Source organism: Dichomitus squalens (assembly GCF_000275845.1).
Source record: "Dichomitus squalens LYAD-421 SS1 unplaced genomic scaffold DICSQscaffold_11, whole genome shotgun sequence".
NCBI classification, from domain to species: domain Eukaryota; kingdom Fungi; phylum Basidiomycota; class Agaricomycetes; order Polyporales; family Polyporaceae; genus Dichomitus; species Dichomitus squalens.
In genome coordinates, this window is record NW_006766893.1 from 396426 (window position 1) to 410907 (window position 14482).

At 57.5% G+C, this 14482-nt stretch overlaps 4 protein-coding genes across 4 annotated transcripts; 2 read left to right on the forward strand and 2 right to left on the reverse strand.

The window, feature by feature from the left end:
- Window positions 1-628: 628 nt before the first annotated feature.
- Window positions 629-1993, forward strand: DICSQDRAFT_136115 (uncharacterized protein; the record flags this gene model as incomplete). Its single annotated transcript, XM_007365191.1, has 3 exons — window positions 629-1001; window positions 1055-1752; window positions 1815-1993. Coding segments are annotated over 3 exons (1087 nt in total), but the record flags the coding sequence as incomplete, so codon positions are not given.
- Window positions 1994-4863: 2870 nt separating this feature from the next.
- DICSQDRAFT_169574 (uncharacterized protein) lies at window positions 4864-5108 on the forward strand (the record flags this gene model as incomplete). Its single annotated transcript, XM_007365192.1, has 2 exons — window positions 4864-4923; window positions 4980-5108. 2 exons carry the CDS (start codon window positions 4864-4866, stop codon window positions 5106-5108), a joined length of 189 nt encoding a protein of 62 aa, XP_007365254.1.
- A 2629-nt stretch (window positions 5109-7737) lies between these two features.
- On the reverse strand, window positions 7738-8923 carry DICSQDRAFT_169576 (uncharacterized protein; the record flags this gene model as incomplete). The annotated part of the gene is made up of 3 exons (XM_007365193.1): window positions 7738-7753; window positions 7812-8509; window positions 8561-8923. The coding sequence occupies 3 exons, from the start codon at window positions 8921-8923 to the stop codon at window positions 7738-7740; spliced, it is 1077 nt and encodes a 358-aa protein (XP_007365255.1).
- A 1835-nt stretch (window positions 8924-10758) lies between these two features.
- Window positions 10759-11852, reverse strand: DICSQDRAFT_154850 (uncharacterized protein). Its single transcript, XM_007365194.1, has one exon. It carries the CDS (start codon window positions 11824-11826, stop codon window positions 10912-10914), a length of 915 nt encoding a protein of 304 aa, XP_007365256.1. The 5' UTR covers window positions 11827-11852; the 3' UTR covers window positions 10759-10911.
- Window positions 11853-14482: the final 2630 nt, after the last annotated feature.

Consider the following 14482-nt stretch of genomic DNA (forward strand, 5'->3'; position numbering starts at 1 on the left):
GGTGCCCTTCAATCGTATTCGCCCCTCATACCAGCGTGCATCTGTGTTATGAGATGGCCAGCGTCCTCAAATGTTCCCGTCATCCTAGGTGTCAGCTTGATGTCAAAGATCATGCGCCGACAACGATGGATGTGCACGACTACACTTCAGAATTGTCGGACCGAGAAGATGAGTACTTTCGTTTCCAACTGCCGCCCCATCATGATTCTTACAGCCTTGCATTGTGCGTCAGCGGCCGCTCGCAAAGCCATGTCGTATTTTCCGTGCATTGGTGAGAGCACCGATTGTGAGTTTTCCTATCTCGGCTGATCGCAGGGCTGTCCTTGATGTATGCAGCAATCACCGCCCCACCGCCGTTGTGTAGGGAGACTCAGCCAACGACTCCCGTTGTGCTTATTCTCAGAACTGGCTGCGTGGCGCATGAATACTAACTTGAATGCACAGCGTCCGCAGGGTGACCAACGCGACACGGTCCCGCAGGAGCGTGTTTGATCAGTACTTATACCTCTCGCTTCCGCTTCTTGGAACCCATCAGCGACCTGGAGTCCGCCGGTACATACTCTTCCCTACTCTACATCCCCTTTCCCGCGTAGACCGCACCCCCTTTCACCCTTTCGGCTGGACCCGCCATGAAGTTCTCCACCTCGCTCCTTGTCGCCTCTCTTGCTGTGGCCGCGTCTGCTAGCCCCCTGAACGTTCGTGCTGGGAAGGGCGCATTCCGTGGCGGCAAGGGCGGAGGCTTCGCCGGAGACCCCGCAGGTGCAGGTGCTGGAGGTGCCGGTGCTGGTGCAGGCGCCGCCAGTAGTGCCGCCGCAGCCTCTTCCGCGGTAGCCTCAGCAAGCGTTGCGTCGGTCGCCGCCGCGTCGAGCGCCGCAGGTACCGCGACTGCCGTCGCCTCGGCCAGCGTTGCCTCGGTCGCTTCTGCCTCGTCTGCCGCAGTCGACACTGCCACAGCTGTGGCCTCGGCGTCCGCTGTCGCGACCTCGACCGACACTGCTGCGGTACGTACATCACACGCTAACCGATCGTAGGCCGCTCATCGCATCATACGCAGGCTACCAGCACCGCCGCCGCAGGCAACAACGCAGGCAACGGCACGGCCGCGGGAGGCGACGACCCCCAGTCGTCGCTCACGCTCCTCCAGTCCGTCATCGCCACCGGCTTCGCGAACAACGGCCAGGAGGTCGCGGAGGCGGGCCAGGTGCCCTCGCTCACGTCCACGAACAACTTCATCAACTTCTGCGCGACGGTACCTCAGCTCCCCATCACGAACGGCAAGCAGATCACGGCCGGGTCGTGCAACCCCGCGCCGATGGGGATCATCGCCGCGTTCACGAACATGCCCTCCTCCAAGTTCGTCTTCCCCTCGAACGGCGCGGTCGTGCCCGCGAACACGAACTTCACCGTCCAGCTCGCCGTCCGGAACCTCGTCACGGGCAACTTCGTGAACGCGAACGAGAGCTTCTTCGCCGCGCCGCAGCAGACGGACGCCGCGTCGGGGAACATCAAAGGCCACTCGCACATCACGATCGACCCCGTCCCGAGCGCGAACAGCACGGACCCGACGGACCCGACGAAGTTCGCGTGGTTCAAGGGCCTGAACGCGGCCGCGGACGCGAACGGGATCCTGAGCGCGACGGTCGCGGGCCTCCCTGCGGGCGCGTACCGCGTCGCGTCGATCAACACGGCGGCGAACCACCAGCCCGCGCTCGTCGCGGTCGCCCAGCACGGGGCCCTCGACGATATGGTCTAGTGAGTGCACCCACGTTTTGTGTCTCCCTTTGTCGAGCTCTCCTCTGACAGTGTGACATCAGCTTCACCGTGGCATAGGGGCGCTGTGTCCATCGTTTGCTCGTTACGAGTCGTGCTACGTTAAGACAGCACATGTGGAGTACTCATCGGGGATGAGTGTGCGCCCTCGCGGTGCTCTGTGAGCACTGCGTAGCGCTGCCCCATAATGCGGCTCCCTCTCTTAATGACAGGTCTATGAACCCATGCGGCCTGTGTGTTGTGCCAAGGCCTGATCTCGGATTTCTGACTGTGTCCCGTGGAAACCTTGCCTACAGTCGACAGGAGTAGTCAAAATTCAAGGTATGGTCTCCGCTTTGACGTGCGATTCCAATCAGGCGACTCGGTAGCAAGGAACCGACTTCGATCCCTCTGCAAGCTCTGACCACCCTAGGTTGCCATCCTCGACTTGGTCGACGACCCTGTTGCATCGAGCACGCAGAAGGGCGATAGGGGGAGCGGTGCTCCTCCTCTAGACTCGCACCGGTGACGATTCCGACGCGATACTGGGCCAGAATCGTTCGCGTAGTCGCCGCACCTCTCAATCTCTCTGCCCCGGACCGCTTGGTCGAATCATCTACCAAATCGCCGTCTTCGTCTACCCCTAGTCATCGGAAATTGGCCCTATGGCCGATGGCCGTCTTCCTCCTCCGGATCCATTCTCATGAACAAGTATATCTCTATCTCACCGAGCTACTCAGCGATTCAGCGGTCCTGTTCGGGTTGACGGCACCACTCCTTTGGGACAAGGCCCTTTTTTTCGCTTGTACACGGCGACTCGATTCATCCGCGGCATCAGGCATCATCAGAACGTGTCGTGGGCACACACATCGCACTTTTAGGAACTCGCACGGCAGGGAACCAGTTATTTTCGATCCTCGAAAAGGCGGTGAGAAGGGGACGCAATAGTTCCCCCTTCCTCGCCATTATTGGGCAACTTTTTGCGCCGTTACAGCGATTACTACCGGAAAATTTTCCCATGACTTCTGGCGTGGCGGAAACAATGCCTGTTGCAAACACTTTCCGACCATCAATAAGTGGTCATGCTGTTTACCGTTATGGCGACTTTCTGCCTATTCTATACATCATTGGATCTCTCAGGCCATATATCACTGGGGGAAATGCCCTAGATGGCAAGTAGTCATTTTGCTCGGATGGCCAAAAGGGGTTGGCGTTGCACGACATAGGTGGCAAGTTGCCATGATGGTAAATGCTACAACCACTTTTCGACGGTCGAAAAGCTCTGAGAATGGGCATTGATTTCGCCATGTTAATACTCGTGGGAAACTGATGAGGTAGTGTACCATTTATCAGCCCGAAAACTTGTCCAATAGTGGTGAGGAAGGTACACTATTGCGTCCCCTTTCTTCTGCCTTTTCGAGGGTCGAATACATCCGGTTCCCTGCTGTGTCGGTGAGGGACGGCTCAGTATCAAGAGAGGTCAATTTTAAGATTCGTCGCCCGCTGTTCCCCCCAAAATGCACCTAAAGGCTGCCTTAATGAACTACAACACACCGGTGATCAATCCAGTCCCTTATCCATCTGGGCGTACGTGAGTCGTCAACAAGACTACCGCAGGCGGAAGGTCGGAACTGTCAACAGGACCGGTGACGTGCAGCGCAGGCCTGCTGCTATAGACCTGTACGTCCTGCCAGAGGAACGGCGAACCGCACGCGATATGGTGGCAATGCTAGCAGACAGACAGGGACAAGACAACCGATCAGCTTTTCTGCGACGTTGTTCTGGTCCTATCGCCGACAGCTGAACCAGCTTTGACGTTGCTGCTGTCGATCTCCCGGGGTGTGTCGAGGACTTACTCAGGGGGGAGCTGGTCGACATGAACGCCATCGTTTTAGGCGACCGGGGACCCCGAGCCCTCTGGAGACATCGCTCGTTCAGGTGGTCTGCTTCCGAGATTCGTGAGAAACACTATTGTAAGGAAAGGGGCATGCAAAAGACTACCCAGCCCAGCTCACGGAATCGTGACTCGTAGTAAAATGCAGATGTAGAGCGTGGCTCAAAGGGCCGTCGTCGTAGACAATTCGTATGTGCATATATTGGTGGTGAAGGCCAGTTAATGATTCGTCGATCTTGCCATGCACTAACTGAGAAGAGCAATATTGTCTTGAAAGGTCCGGATTGATCCGTAATGGGTCTATATATGGTAATATAAACGCCCGCTTCCCCCCTTGCATTCCGTCTCTCTGCTCGCATTCCGAGCGTCATGCTAGAGACTCGTGTACGAAGGCGCATTGAAAGATGCCCCGATACGTCAGTCATCTGGTCTGCGAGTACTTGCAATGCACTCACTCTACAGCATTTTGCATAATTCCGTGGATATGCTGTTGACTCTTACGGGCGTTTACGATCCATCAAGGGCAGGTGCTATGATAGTAGGCCTTCGCGTTCAAGAACGAACAGTTGGAATCTATCTATTAGGCGGATGTGTGCCAAGACCATCGTGCGCGCTATGTATGTGCAGGTACAGTACGTATGTACATATGTCCAGAACGACAGCGATCTCACCCCTCTGCAGTACGTCACCGGTGAGCGAGGCGTTAGACGCCCATCGCAGAGCGCGATTGTACGTCAGTAGCCCGTCCGGGGTAACGCCGCGGGGGTCTGGAGCAGCGTGCGCATAGCAGAGTGGCGAGGCGCAGGGCTCCGGAACGCTGCTTCCTTTCCATCTCCAGCGATGTCTTCCCTGCGCCGACTGCTTCAGACGCGAAATTCGAATGACGCCCACGATAGTGTGACGTCATCAGTTAAAACCCTGCTCATGACGCGTGTTGGCGCTGCAGTCCGAGTCAAACCACCCCGACGTCACTAAGTACTCTTCGCCCTGGTATGCACAACCTATAAAACTCGTCACACAAGGAGAGGCAATCTCTATCACAACGCCTCCAACGCCTTCTACAACCATCTCGTCTTATCCACTCGCAACCCTTCACGAACTTCACGACCCACTACCAACACTTTCACTATGGTACGCATGCTCGCCTCGTCGCCCTTATGCCCGTCGCTGACATTACCGTCGTATAGGGTTCCATCATCTCTGCCATTGGCGGCGCCATCATGTCCATCATCTCTGCCATCGCAGGGGTCATTGAAGCCATCGTCGGTGCGATAGTATCCGTACGTCGCTTACAACATTTCTTTCCTCTCAGCACTCGCTCACCCTACTTCTTCAGATCCTTCTCGCGATCTGGGACTTCTTCGTCTGCATCATCTGCTGCGAATGCTTCAGCGGCGGATCCCGCCGCAGCACAAGAAGTCGCGGCGGCGGATTCGGAAGGCGCAGGGGCGCGGCCACCTATTAAGTCGGCGTCGCAGTAGAGTCGGATACCCTGCCTCCACGTGCCCCTTCTGACGGACCCACGATGTATACTTATACCATGTAACCTTCCCCCCTTACCCCCAACATTTACCTAATTCACGATGTATTGCACACACGATCACATAACCAGACGTCGGTGACTTGAGCTGCTGAACCAGATCCCGAACTGTTCCCCACGCTCTATGACCCATGAATTCAATCCACGTGCGATTTTGAATGTACTTACTCCAACATCTTGTCACAAGTCGCTGAAACATACCAGTGAGTCGAGTTTGCCGCTATTGCATTGCAAGTATGTCGCGGTCAACGTGACGTCGAATAGGTCCGAAGGAGACGAGGCTGTCGTTCCTCTTCGCATGATCCGCCTACGCATGCTATCGATTTGAATCCGCTTCTGGATACTTCCGTCCACCCAAGCCCTTCCTTGTCTTGGATCATCCCACCCGGGAGGGCTTGCGTATCGCACCAGGAGAGCACTTCCGGGGAGACGCAGCATACGCCAACGGGATGCGGCTTCATTCAGGCCCCTGGCGTTCCTTGTGCATCCTTCGTGTGACCCATCTCTTCCTCCCCCTCAAGACATCCATCTTTCGTCGTCTTCATGTGACAGACTTGGCCCGCATACAGCAAGACCACTAGTGGCGGCTCATGCCTTTGGACCTCGCCGTCCAGTTCCTTGAGATTTGCGGAGCCTCGAGGAGCTCAGACCGCACTTTGTGCTGCCTTTCTTCTCTAGAGCATCCGACCTCGTCGTACCATTGCCCCGTCACCGTCGCCTCGAGGTGCTCTCGAAGGTGAGCTCGACCTTGCGCGACCCGGAGGGCCTCGCCCCTCTCGTCGCCCTCGTGCTTCTGCCGCATGTCGAGACTCGATCTGCCCCTCACGCCCTGGTCCACGTCCACGTTCACGTAAGTCCACGTCTCCGCCGCCGGCCCGCCCCGCCGACGTCTGCCACCTGTCGTGCATCCCACGCGGCCCCTCCCTTCCACATCCCCACACTCACGCACGCGACCGCCGCCTGCCTCCGCCGCGAGTCCTTCGCGTGCTCCGAGCCGGGCGGCGGCACGCTCGAGTCCGCCAACGCCAACGCGCACGAAGAGCGCACGTACGACTCCGCCACATTTGCGCCCTGCTCGCGTGCGCGGACGTCCCGGAGACGCTCACGGCGCACCTCCCTCTGCGCAGCCTGCGTGTCTTGCGGTTCGACGCCATCCCGTGGAGGAGCGGCGTCGTGGGCCCCATGATCGGCGCCGGGCTTTGCGTGCGGGCGTGTGGGAAGCGATGGGGGCGGCGCGGCTGGCGGAGCTGTACGTCGCGGCGTACGGGGGCGCGAGCCGGGGGACCTGCGCGCCGTGGCGCAGCACCGCGCGGACATGGAGGTGGTAGGACGTTTCGTGGACGAGCCCGTTGGTGGACGAGCCCGTTGTGTGCGCGATGCGAGCGGCCGCGCGCGTTGCGTCCCCGACGTTTTGGGCTGTACACGGGACGCGGTCGGCAGTATATTCTGTGAGGGCAGCGATGCCGACGCTCAGCGCTCAGCGGGCAATTCGGATACACTGTGAAATGTCTATGCACATAATCCACGCGCTCAGCTGCATCTCCTGGAAACGTTCTCGTGAACGGGCCGACATACCATAAATAAAAGAAGGAGGGATTACGGCGAGAGTAACCCGTCCATCGCTCTGATCAACATCAGGACTCACCTCGGACAGCCCGCTGGGGCGTCCTCTTCGTGCCGCTCTGGCACTGTGTCCGTGTCGGGGCTTGTGCATAGCTTCTCTAGGCCGAGCGGAGATGGAATCTACTTACCCTGTGCGGTCCGATCCTAGGCTGGTGACCGTGCAACAAAGACACTTGGACATCTCCTTGCGAGTACTTCTATGCCGATGGAGCACGTCAGAGGGGTATCTATCACGTCAGGAAGAAACAGCCGACACAAAGATCCGAGAGATGACAGATACTGCAAGGACGCACGCCAACAGGGTTCAATGGTTCTATGAGCTTGATGTGAGAGGAGGCCGCCCTTTCGTGATGTACGAGCCCAACCGTGGCGACCGCCTTGAGATCCTCGCATCTGTTCCGCCAAAAATAAAGTATCAGGATCGTGTTCGACATTTTGTAGACGGATTGCGGCGAGGGTACCGGCACGTGCCTGAGAGCGGGTATGCACAGTGCCAGAACATCTGCGAATCAGCCGCCGATGCCGATGCCGTTGGGACGGTGGGTACGAAGATCTGATGCAGGGAGACGTCAATAGACCTTGCGGAGACAATGCGGCGTGTGTTGTCGAAGGCGCGCGGGATGGATGGCGTAGACAGAGATTGGCCGGACATCGAGTTCGGCGTGCGGAAGAGCAGGGAAACTTTGTTGAATGGGCTGGTATCCAAGGTAGTGCGGACAGAAGATTAATATGAGAGGGCTTCGGCGGTCGGCGTGGATGACAGAACGAACGGAAGAATCAAAATCCAGGCACGCCCACGCGGACCTATTATGGAGTGCACTGTCGCACAAACCCAATCCTCTATAAGTTATCGACTCTACGGCGTATTACATCATGAAGCGCGCAACAAACGATGCGTCTAAGGAACGGAGAGCTTGTTTTGACTCGCAAATCAAGCAACGGTGAAGCTGGAGACGGAACGATCAGCTTCTTGCGTCGGCCACCTCGATTTGCGATGACACTTACTAGACCATGTCGTCAAGAGCCCCGTGCTGGGCGACAGCGACAAGAACAGGCTGGTGGTTCGCGGCCGAGTTGATCGAAGCCAGGCGGTAGGAGCCTGCAGGGAGACCGTTGGGCACCTCGGCCGTGAGGAGACCGTTCGCGTCCGCCGCGTTGTTGAGACCCTTGAAGAAGACGAACTTGGTCGGGTCCGTGGGCTCGGTGCTGTTCGCGCTGGGGACGGGGTCGATGACGACGTGCGAGTGGCCCTTGATGTCGCCCGAAGCGGAGTCCGTCTGCTGGGGCGCGGAGAAGTAGTTCTGGGCCGCGTTCACGAAGTTGCCGGTGACGAGGTGCTTGATCTTCATCTGGATGGTGAAGTTCGTGTTCGCCGGGACGGTGGCGCCGCTCTGGGGGAACACGAACTTGGACGAGGGCATGTTCGTGAAGGCGGCGATGATCCCCATCGGCGCGGGGTTGCAAGAACCGGTCGTGATCTGCAGGCCGTTGGTGATCGGCAGTTGGGGAACGGTCGCGCAGAAGTTGATGAAGTTGTTCGAGGAGGTGAGCGAGGGCACTTGGCCGGCCTCAGCTACATCCTGCCCGTTGTTCGCGAAGCCGGTAGCGATGACGGATTGGACGAGCGTGAGCGACGACTGAGCGTCGCCACCGGCCGCGGCACCACCTGCAGCGTTGTCGCCAGCAGATGCAGTGCTGGTAGCCTACACAAGTTCTTTCAGTATGTGTCCTGCAGATTGCGGTAGAGTACATACTGCTGCAGAGTCGGTTGCGGTCGCGGCGACACTCTCCGAAGCAGCAGCGGAGGTGGCGGCGACGCTTGCCGAGGCAGCGACTGATGCAGCTGCAGACGTAGCCGCGGCACTAGACGCGGCGGCCACCGAAGCCGCCGCAGAACCGGATGCAGCAGCCACCGAAGCGGCTGCCGAACTGGATGCGGCTACGTCTGAGCTGGAAGGCGCCGTACTCGAAGCAGCTGCGCCAGCGTGGGGCTGACCACCGAAGTTGAAGCCAGGCCGGCCGCCCCGGAAGCTTTCTCTGCCACGAGCCAGGTTAAGTGGCTTAGCCGAAGCAGCCACAGCGAGGGAGAAGACAATGAGGGACGCGGAGAACTTCATGATGATGGAACCAGCCGAAGGGGACGAAGGAAAAGGCGGTCTACGCGGTAGAGTGCAAGCAGGGAGAGGAAAGGTAAGTGCTAGAGGACTCCAGGTCACCGAGGAGATTGGAAGCCAGAGGAGACGAGTATTTGTACTCTTCAGCCCCATTCCTGGTCGCCCTGACTGCGTTCGGTATTAGGTATCAAGATACGATATGCCGGTGATCCCAACATTGGAACATCGGAAGCCCGCTCGAAACTAGTTGAACTGTCCAGCGGTCGCGAGGCATCGCCATTCGCTGACCCCAACCGTTCGGTGTGAGATTCAGAAAGATGGCCGGATTCGAAGGTGGTAGGCACGCGTGCTTTGGTCTCGGGAGGGCGCAGGTTCGGAGCGAGGAGGCGACCCGACAATGAGAGCGGGCTGCGATCAGCATGGGAAGGGTCAAGCATTGCTCGTGCTCGAGGCGGGATGACAGTGAGAATTCTCATCCCATTGGCCTAAGGGATGCACCGGGAGGCTGTAAATAGCGCGACAGGAAACGCCACACAGACATCGGGACAGTTGCCTGACATAACCTAAAATAAGACATCATTACTGCGAGAAAATAGCCCGCCGACCGTCGCGAAGTGATGATGAGCTCTCACCTCGGGAAGGTATAGACCACAGAGAGCAGCTGAGCAGCCCCTGTAGACTGCAAGACCGTTCATCCGAAGGTTCCCGCTGCCAGTGGTCTCCTAGAGGATCCTGTCGTGACTAGGCAACGAGAAACTCTATGGCGGCGAATTGCATGGCATGCGATGCCGCTCGACTTCTATTGGGCCCGCGAGAGAACCGCGCGCGCAAACATCGACTACACTGCCGGAGAAGCGATGCTGAACACAACTCGGCCCACTGGGTCTCCTGGGCTTCAATGGGGGGCAGGGTCGCCTGCACTGACCTTCATATTCTTGATTAGCTTAGGACAAAAAAACAGCCTCTCAATACTGGTACTCGAAGGAGCTCGGGCGAAGGCAATATGCCAACTTGCGCCAATCCTAGAAGATGAATACTGAGCAAGATTTAGACGAAAGCATAATGGCATTGCTCACTGACAATGTGTTTAGCATGCATATACTGGGAGTATCAGCAAATCGAGTACGCTGCCGCTTCCAATAACACCGCCGGGCGGAGTTTGAAGCTGCGCGGAGGGCGAGTCGGACATTCAGCGGCCGACCGAGGACTGCGTCGGCAAGCTCAATGAACTCCGTCCTGCGCTTCGTCTCGAGGCCACGACATCTGTACCTTATTTGCCCATATACCTCATTCTCAACAATACCCGGAGTCATCTGCCTTGCTTTCGAATCTTGTTACGAGTGGTCGCCAAGTTTTGTTCGCTCACTCGACAACGTGCGAGTATGCTGCACCGCCCGACGTCTACAACGTACGTACGTGGACGGCAGTGACTCCGTTCGTGAGCGGAAGGCAGAAAGCGTCAGGTTGACTTTCTCTCATGAACAGTCATCCCACGTCTACACAGTACTTGCGCGCGATGCATCGCGTCGTGCTGACCCGGTCGTGTCGGCGGGCATAAAAGGCAACCTAGACGCTCAAACATGTACTCGGCGTGTTGCATAGTGCGTTTGAGGGGTCCATTCCGGCAGCTATCAGTCCTGACGACATTACGAAGGATGGGATCCAGGAAATTCACAGTGTATGCCGTACTGGAAGGTTTGCTGGGTTCATCGCCCCGACGACGCGCTCCGCATGCTGAGATTTGCTATTACCGAATTCCATGAAACTGAAGATCATGATAATCATTGTAGAGAACACATAAGTTGACGTCCCAGGGTAGTTCTAACTTCAGTATGCATGATGAACGAGCGTACATAGGTACAATTACCAGATAACGGAGATAGTCGGGGGCATACAGCATGTCGCAAAAGCAGCTCAAAAACCTTGACGATACAAGAAAACATAGAGAGGCAAAAAGAAGGACATATGATCTTGAAGATGTGGTCTGACATCTAGTTCGTTCCCATCAAGATAGTCAGGTGCCGCACAATGGCATCAGCAGCCTCTTTAACGGACTCCCGGTGATCCAAAGACACCTTAGAAAGCACGGTGCCGCGACCAATGAACTTATCCGGATGCCAACGAAGCATTTCGACCTTGAGGATCTCCTTGCGAGACTTGCCAGCAGCTCCCCGCCTTAAGGAGCTGAAGACGAACTCTTCGACAGCCTCGTAGGTGATGGCGGCAGGGGCGGGAACATTGTTCGCAAACACAGGGAAGGGGAAGTCTGTGTAGCGGATGCTGCCGTCGGGGACCTGGTTGGCCTTGATCTTTCCCCAGAGCTCGTCGTAACGGTTGGCGATGCCGACCTTGAGTTGTGTAGCGAATTGCTCGCGGGCAAGGCGCTCCTGCTCAGCCTTCTGCTGGATGAGGCGTTGTGTGGCCTCCTGTTGGCGCGCTGCCTCTCTCTCCTCTATGAACCTTTGTCGGGCCGCCTGCAGGCTGCGGATGATCTCCTCGTCTTTGCGCTTGCGCTCGATCTCCTCTTGCTGGCGGCGCAGCTCCGCCTGGCGAGCACGCTCTGGCCACTCGCGCCGCCACTGCTCCTCCAGACGCTTGCGCTCCTCCTCCTCCCTCTGCTCCCGAAGACGTCGCTCCCGCTCGGCCATCTCGCGCTCACACCGGAGCCGATGGAGTTCTGCTTGGCGCAGTCGCTCTTCCTCTTGCTCGCGCTGGAGCCTCCACGCCTCCTTGCGGCGCCGCTCATACTCTTCCTGCTCGCGCCGGTGACGTTCCGCCACCTCGCGCTCGATCCGCTCCCTCTCTGCCCTTGCGACTGCCCGCCGTTTCTCGCCCGCCTGCTTGAATCGAACCATCTTCTGGTGGATGGGGTGGAGGGCCTCCGCGCGCTCGCACGCTTCAGCCATGTTGTGGTAGTCCTCGCGAAGCCGGCCTTGGATGTCGATCTGCCGGAGGCGCGCGAGCATGATCTCGTCCTCGGGCTCGAGACCTTTCTCTTTGAGTTGATCGACGAGTTTGCCGACGAGGACACGGCCTGTGGGCTCTGGCTCTGGCTCTGTTCCAGAGGGAGTGGCAGGGCCAGGGGTGGTCGAAGCGGATGAAGACGGGGATCCGGACGAAGATGCTTGAGGCTTGTGGTTAGGGCCAGCCGGACCACCGAAGCGGTTCGGGGGCTTGGACGTCCTGATGGCGTGCATCTTGGCGAACTCCTCGGGGGTGGGGTAGTCCGGGGAATCACGGACAGTAAGTCCAGTTACTGGATGGACCGTGGTGCGAGGGTAGACTAGTGGCTGGCCGGTGATATCGTTGAGAGGGCGGTCGGAGTGGAAGGGGTTAGGCGTGTTGTAGAGGGAGCGTGCTTGGAGATTGACATGGCGCTTGGCGGAAGGGCTAGATGGACCGGGCTGCGGAGGTTCGAACGGCTTGTGGGGCTGGGTATGACTAGCCTTCTTCTTGGGCCCCATCTGGAAGAAATGCTTCTTGGGAATTTGGTCGAGACGATAGGTGAACATCGCCGTGGTATGGTGGCGTCTTGTGTGTGGGTGGGCTTGTGTACCTAGTGAATGGATGTGAGTCCGGCATGTGAGTGCAACAGCAGATAACCAGGCTTGGTGGTTGGTTGGTGGTTAAGGACACTCACGTGAACGAACTGGCTCAAGTCCGACTAGGCGTCGTGCGCTCTGCGCGATGATGCGAGTCGGTGGTGGTGGACCTTAGAGTGCTCGAGAGCGCGGGGGCGGAGGACTGGAGTGGTGAAGGGAGATGAACGGGGCAGAGAGCGCAAGCGAATGGTTCGCACCGTAATCGGAGCTTTATAGTCTGTTTTCATCGGCGCAGCCGCGTCATACTTCAACCGCTTTGGTCCCCATCCACAAGCGCTTGCTGATACCCGTGGTCGATACTAGGCTCCATCTTCTTTGTACACGAGCGACTCGACGCAGACCCTGAATCCAGAGCTCTGCGCGTTGAAGTGAGCCACAGGAAAGCTGAATACATACAAACTGTGTGTTTCGAAAGAGACCCGATTTTGTTCCATGCACGTAGGTGAGTGTCGCATTCGGCGATAGCGAGCAGGGACCACGGCCGCGGGCCTGACGAGGCGCGATTTCCACGCATTGTCCGGAATCATCTGACATCGAACCGATGGCCAAAGCAACACGATAAAACAGCGTGATACGCCCTTCAAAAAACCCTGGCTTCAAGCGCAGTCTTGTCCTACAACCATGACCGCCATTTGACAAGTGGGCTAAAATCACATTATTTGCTCAGACACATGGACGATGCCACTCACATCCAATACCACAAGTGGGCATGCAAGTGATGACTTCGACTTCTTGCTAAGGACGGTGGTAGAAATGTACCAAATGCAATTCTATCATCTGCATGAATCGAACGTAGCGTGAACCGCGGATATGTACAGATGAGGCACGCAGCTGGTCCTTGGACGATGGTGCTTGCTTCGTAGCCCGTGGACACTTCTACTCCTCCCACCTGTTGGCAGAAGAAAGGCTATTTGAAACGGAGTTTGTGGACAAAGCTGAGCGAAGCGCATACGAGGCCTGTCCTTGACCGATCTTCGACAATGCTTGTTCGTGTCGACTAGAGTTGCCTCCACAGCCTTTCGCACCCGAGTCCCGTACCACGCCAGCGGCGGACCCGGATGGAAATTGCCGACATGGCACAGTCATGGCCCTGATTAGCGCCGTTCGGCTCAGTGGTCCCTGAGTTGGCACCGTCATGGTGCTGCACTTGTAAGTCACCAGAGGTTACTTCTGTGAGCTCATGCTCTTGCGATATTTTGCAGACTGCTCGACGTAGAGGTGATTATGATCCTCTGAGTATCGGTGAGTCTGCCCTTCGTACTACCCGCCGTGCTGCTGGCTTTGCCTGCCCGGAGTGCGTCGAATTGACTCGGGTGTGAGCTGAGCTATACAGCCAAGTCTTCCTGTTGTATCGGGCCCAAAGGGATTATTGCGGATCGACTGAATGGCCTCGGCAGTCTCATGTGGGCACGTTGAGCTGGCGCTGGTCTAACATCGACGACTTCGCGAACAGCATTGAGTCATAGCCCCTGTTTTCTCTGTTCCGAACTTGCGTTGCCTACCTCGTGACCGTTAAGTGCTCTCTCAATTATAGGATGTCAATCACCTGCGGCCCTTCCGCTCTATCCGCCCGCAACACTAGTAGTCCGCCTCACTGTGATCTTCACTCGAGATCGAGGACGGAGGTAGGGGGTCTCTCAATATGATAGCGGGACCTCCCGAGCTAACTATCCTCTGTAGGACATGTCTGCGAATGAGTCGTGACGTAGACGGACACTTAGGTCGAGGTCGGGCACGGTCTTGCTTCGATGTTGCCGCTCAAGGGCATAGGCAAGCTAGGGACTCAGGCTTAGAGGTCTTGTGCGGCGCGACATCCAGTAATCGTTGTACATTACTGCACTGCACGTCCATCCCCGTTTTGCGATGGAAAGCGCAACTGACCTGCACTTCTTAGCAGACATGGGTGCTCCCGTGGAACAGGTCGATGACTACACTACTTTGATTATCGTCCACGGCTACG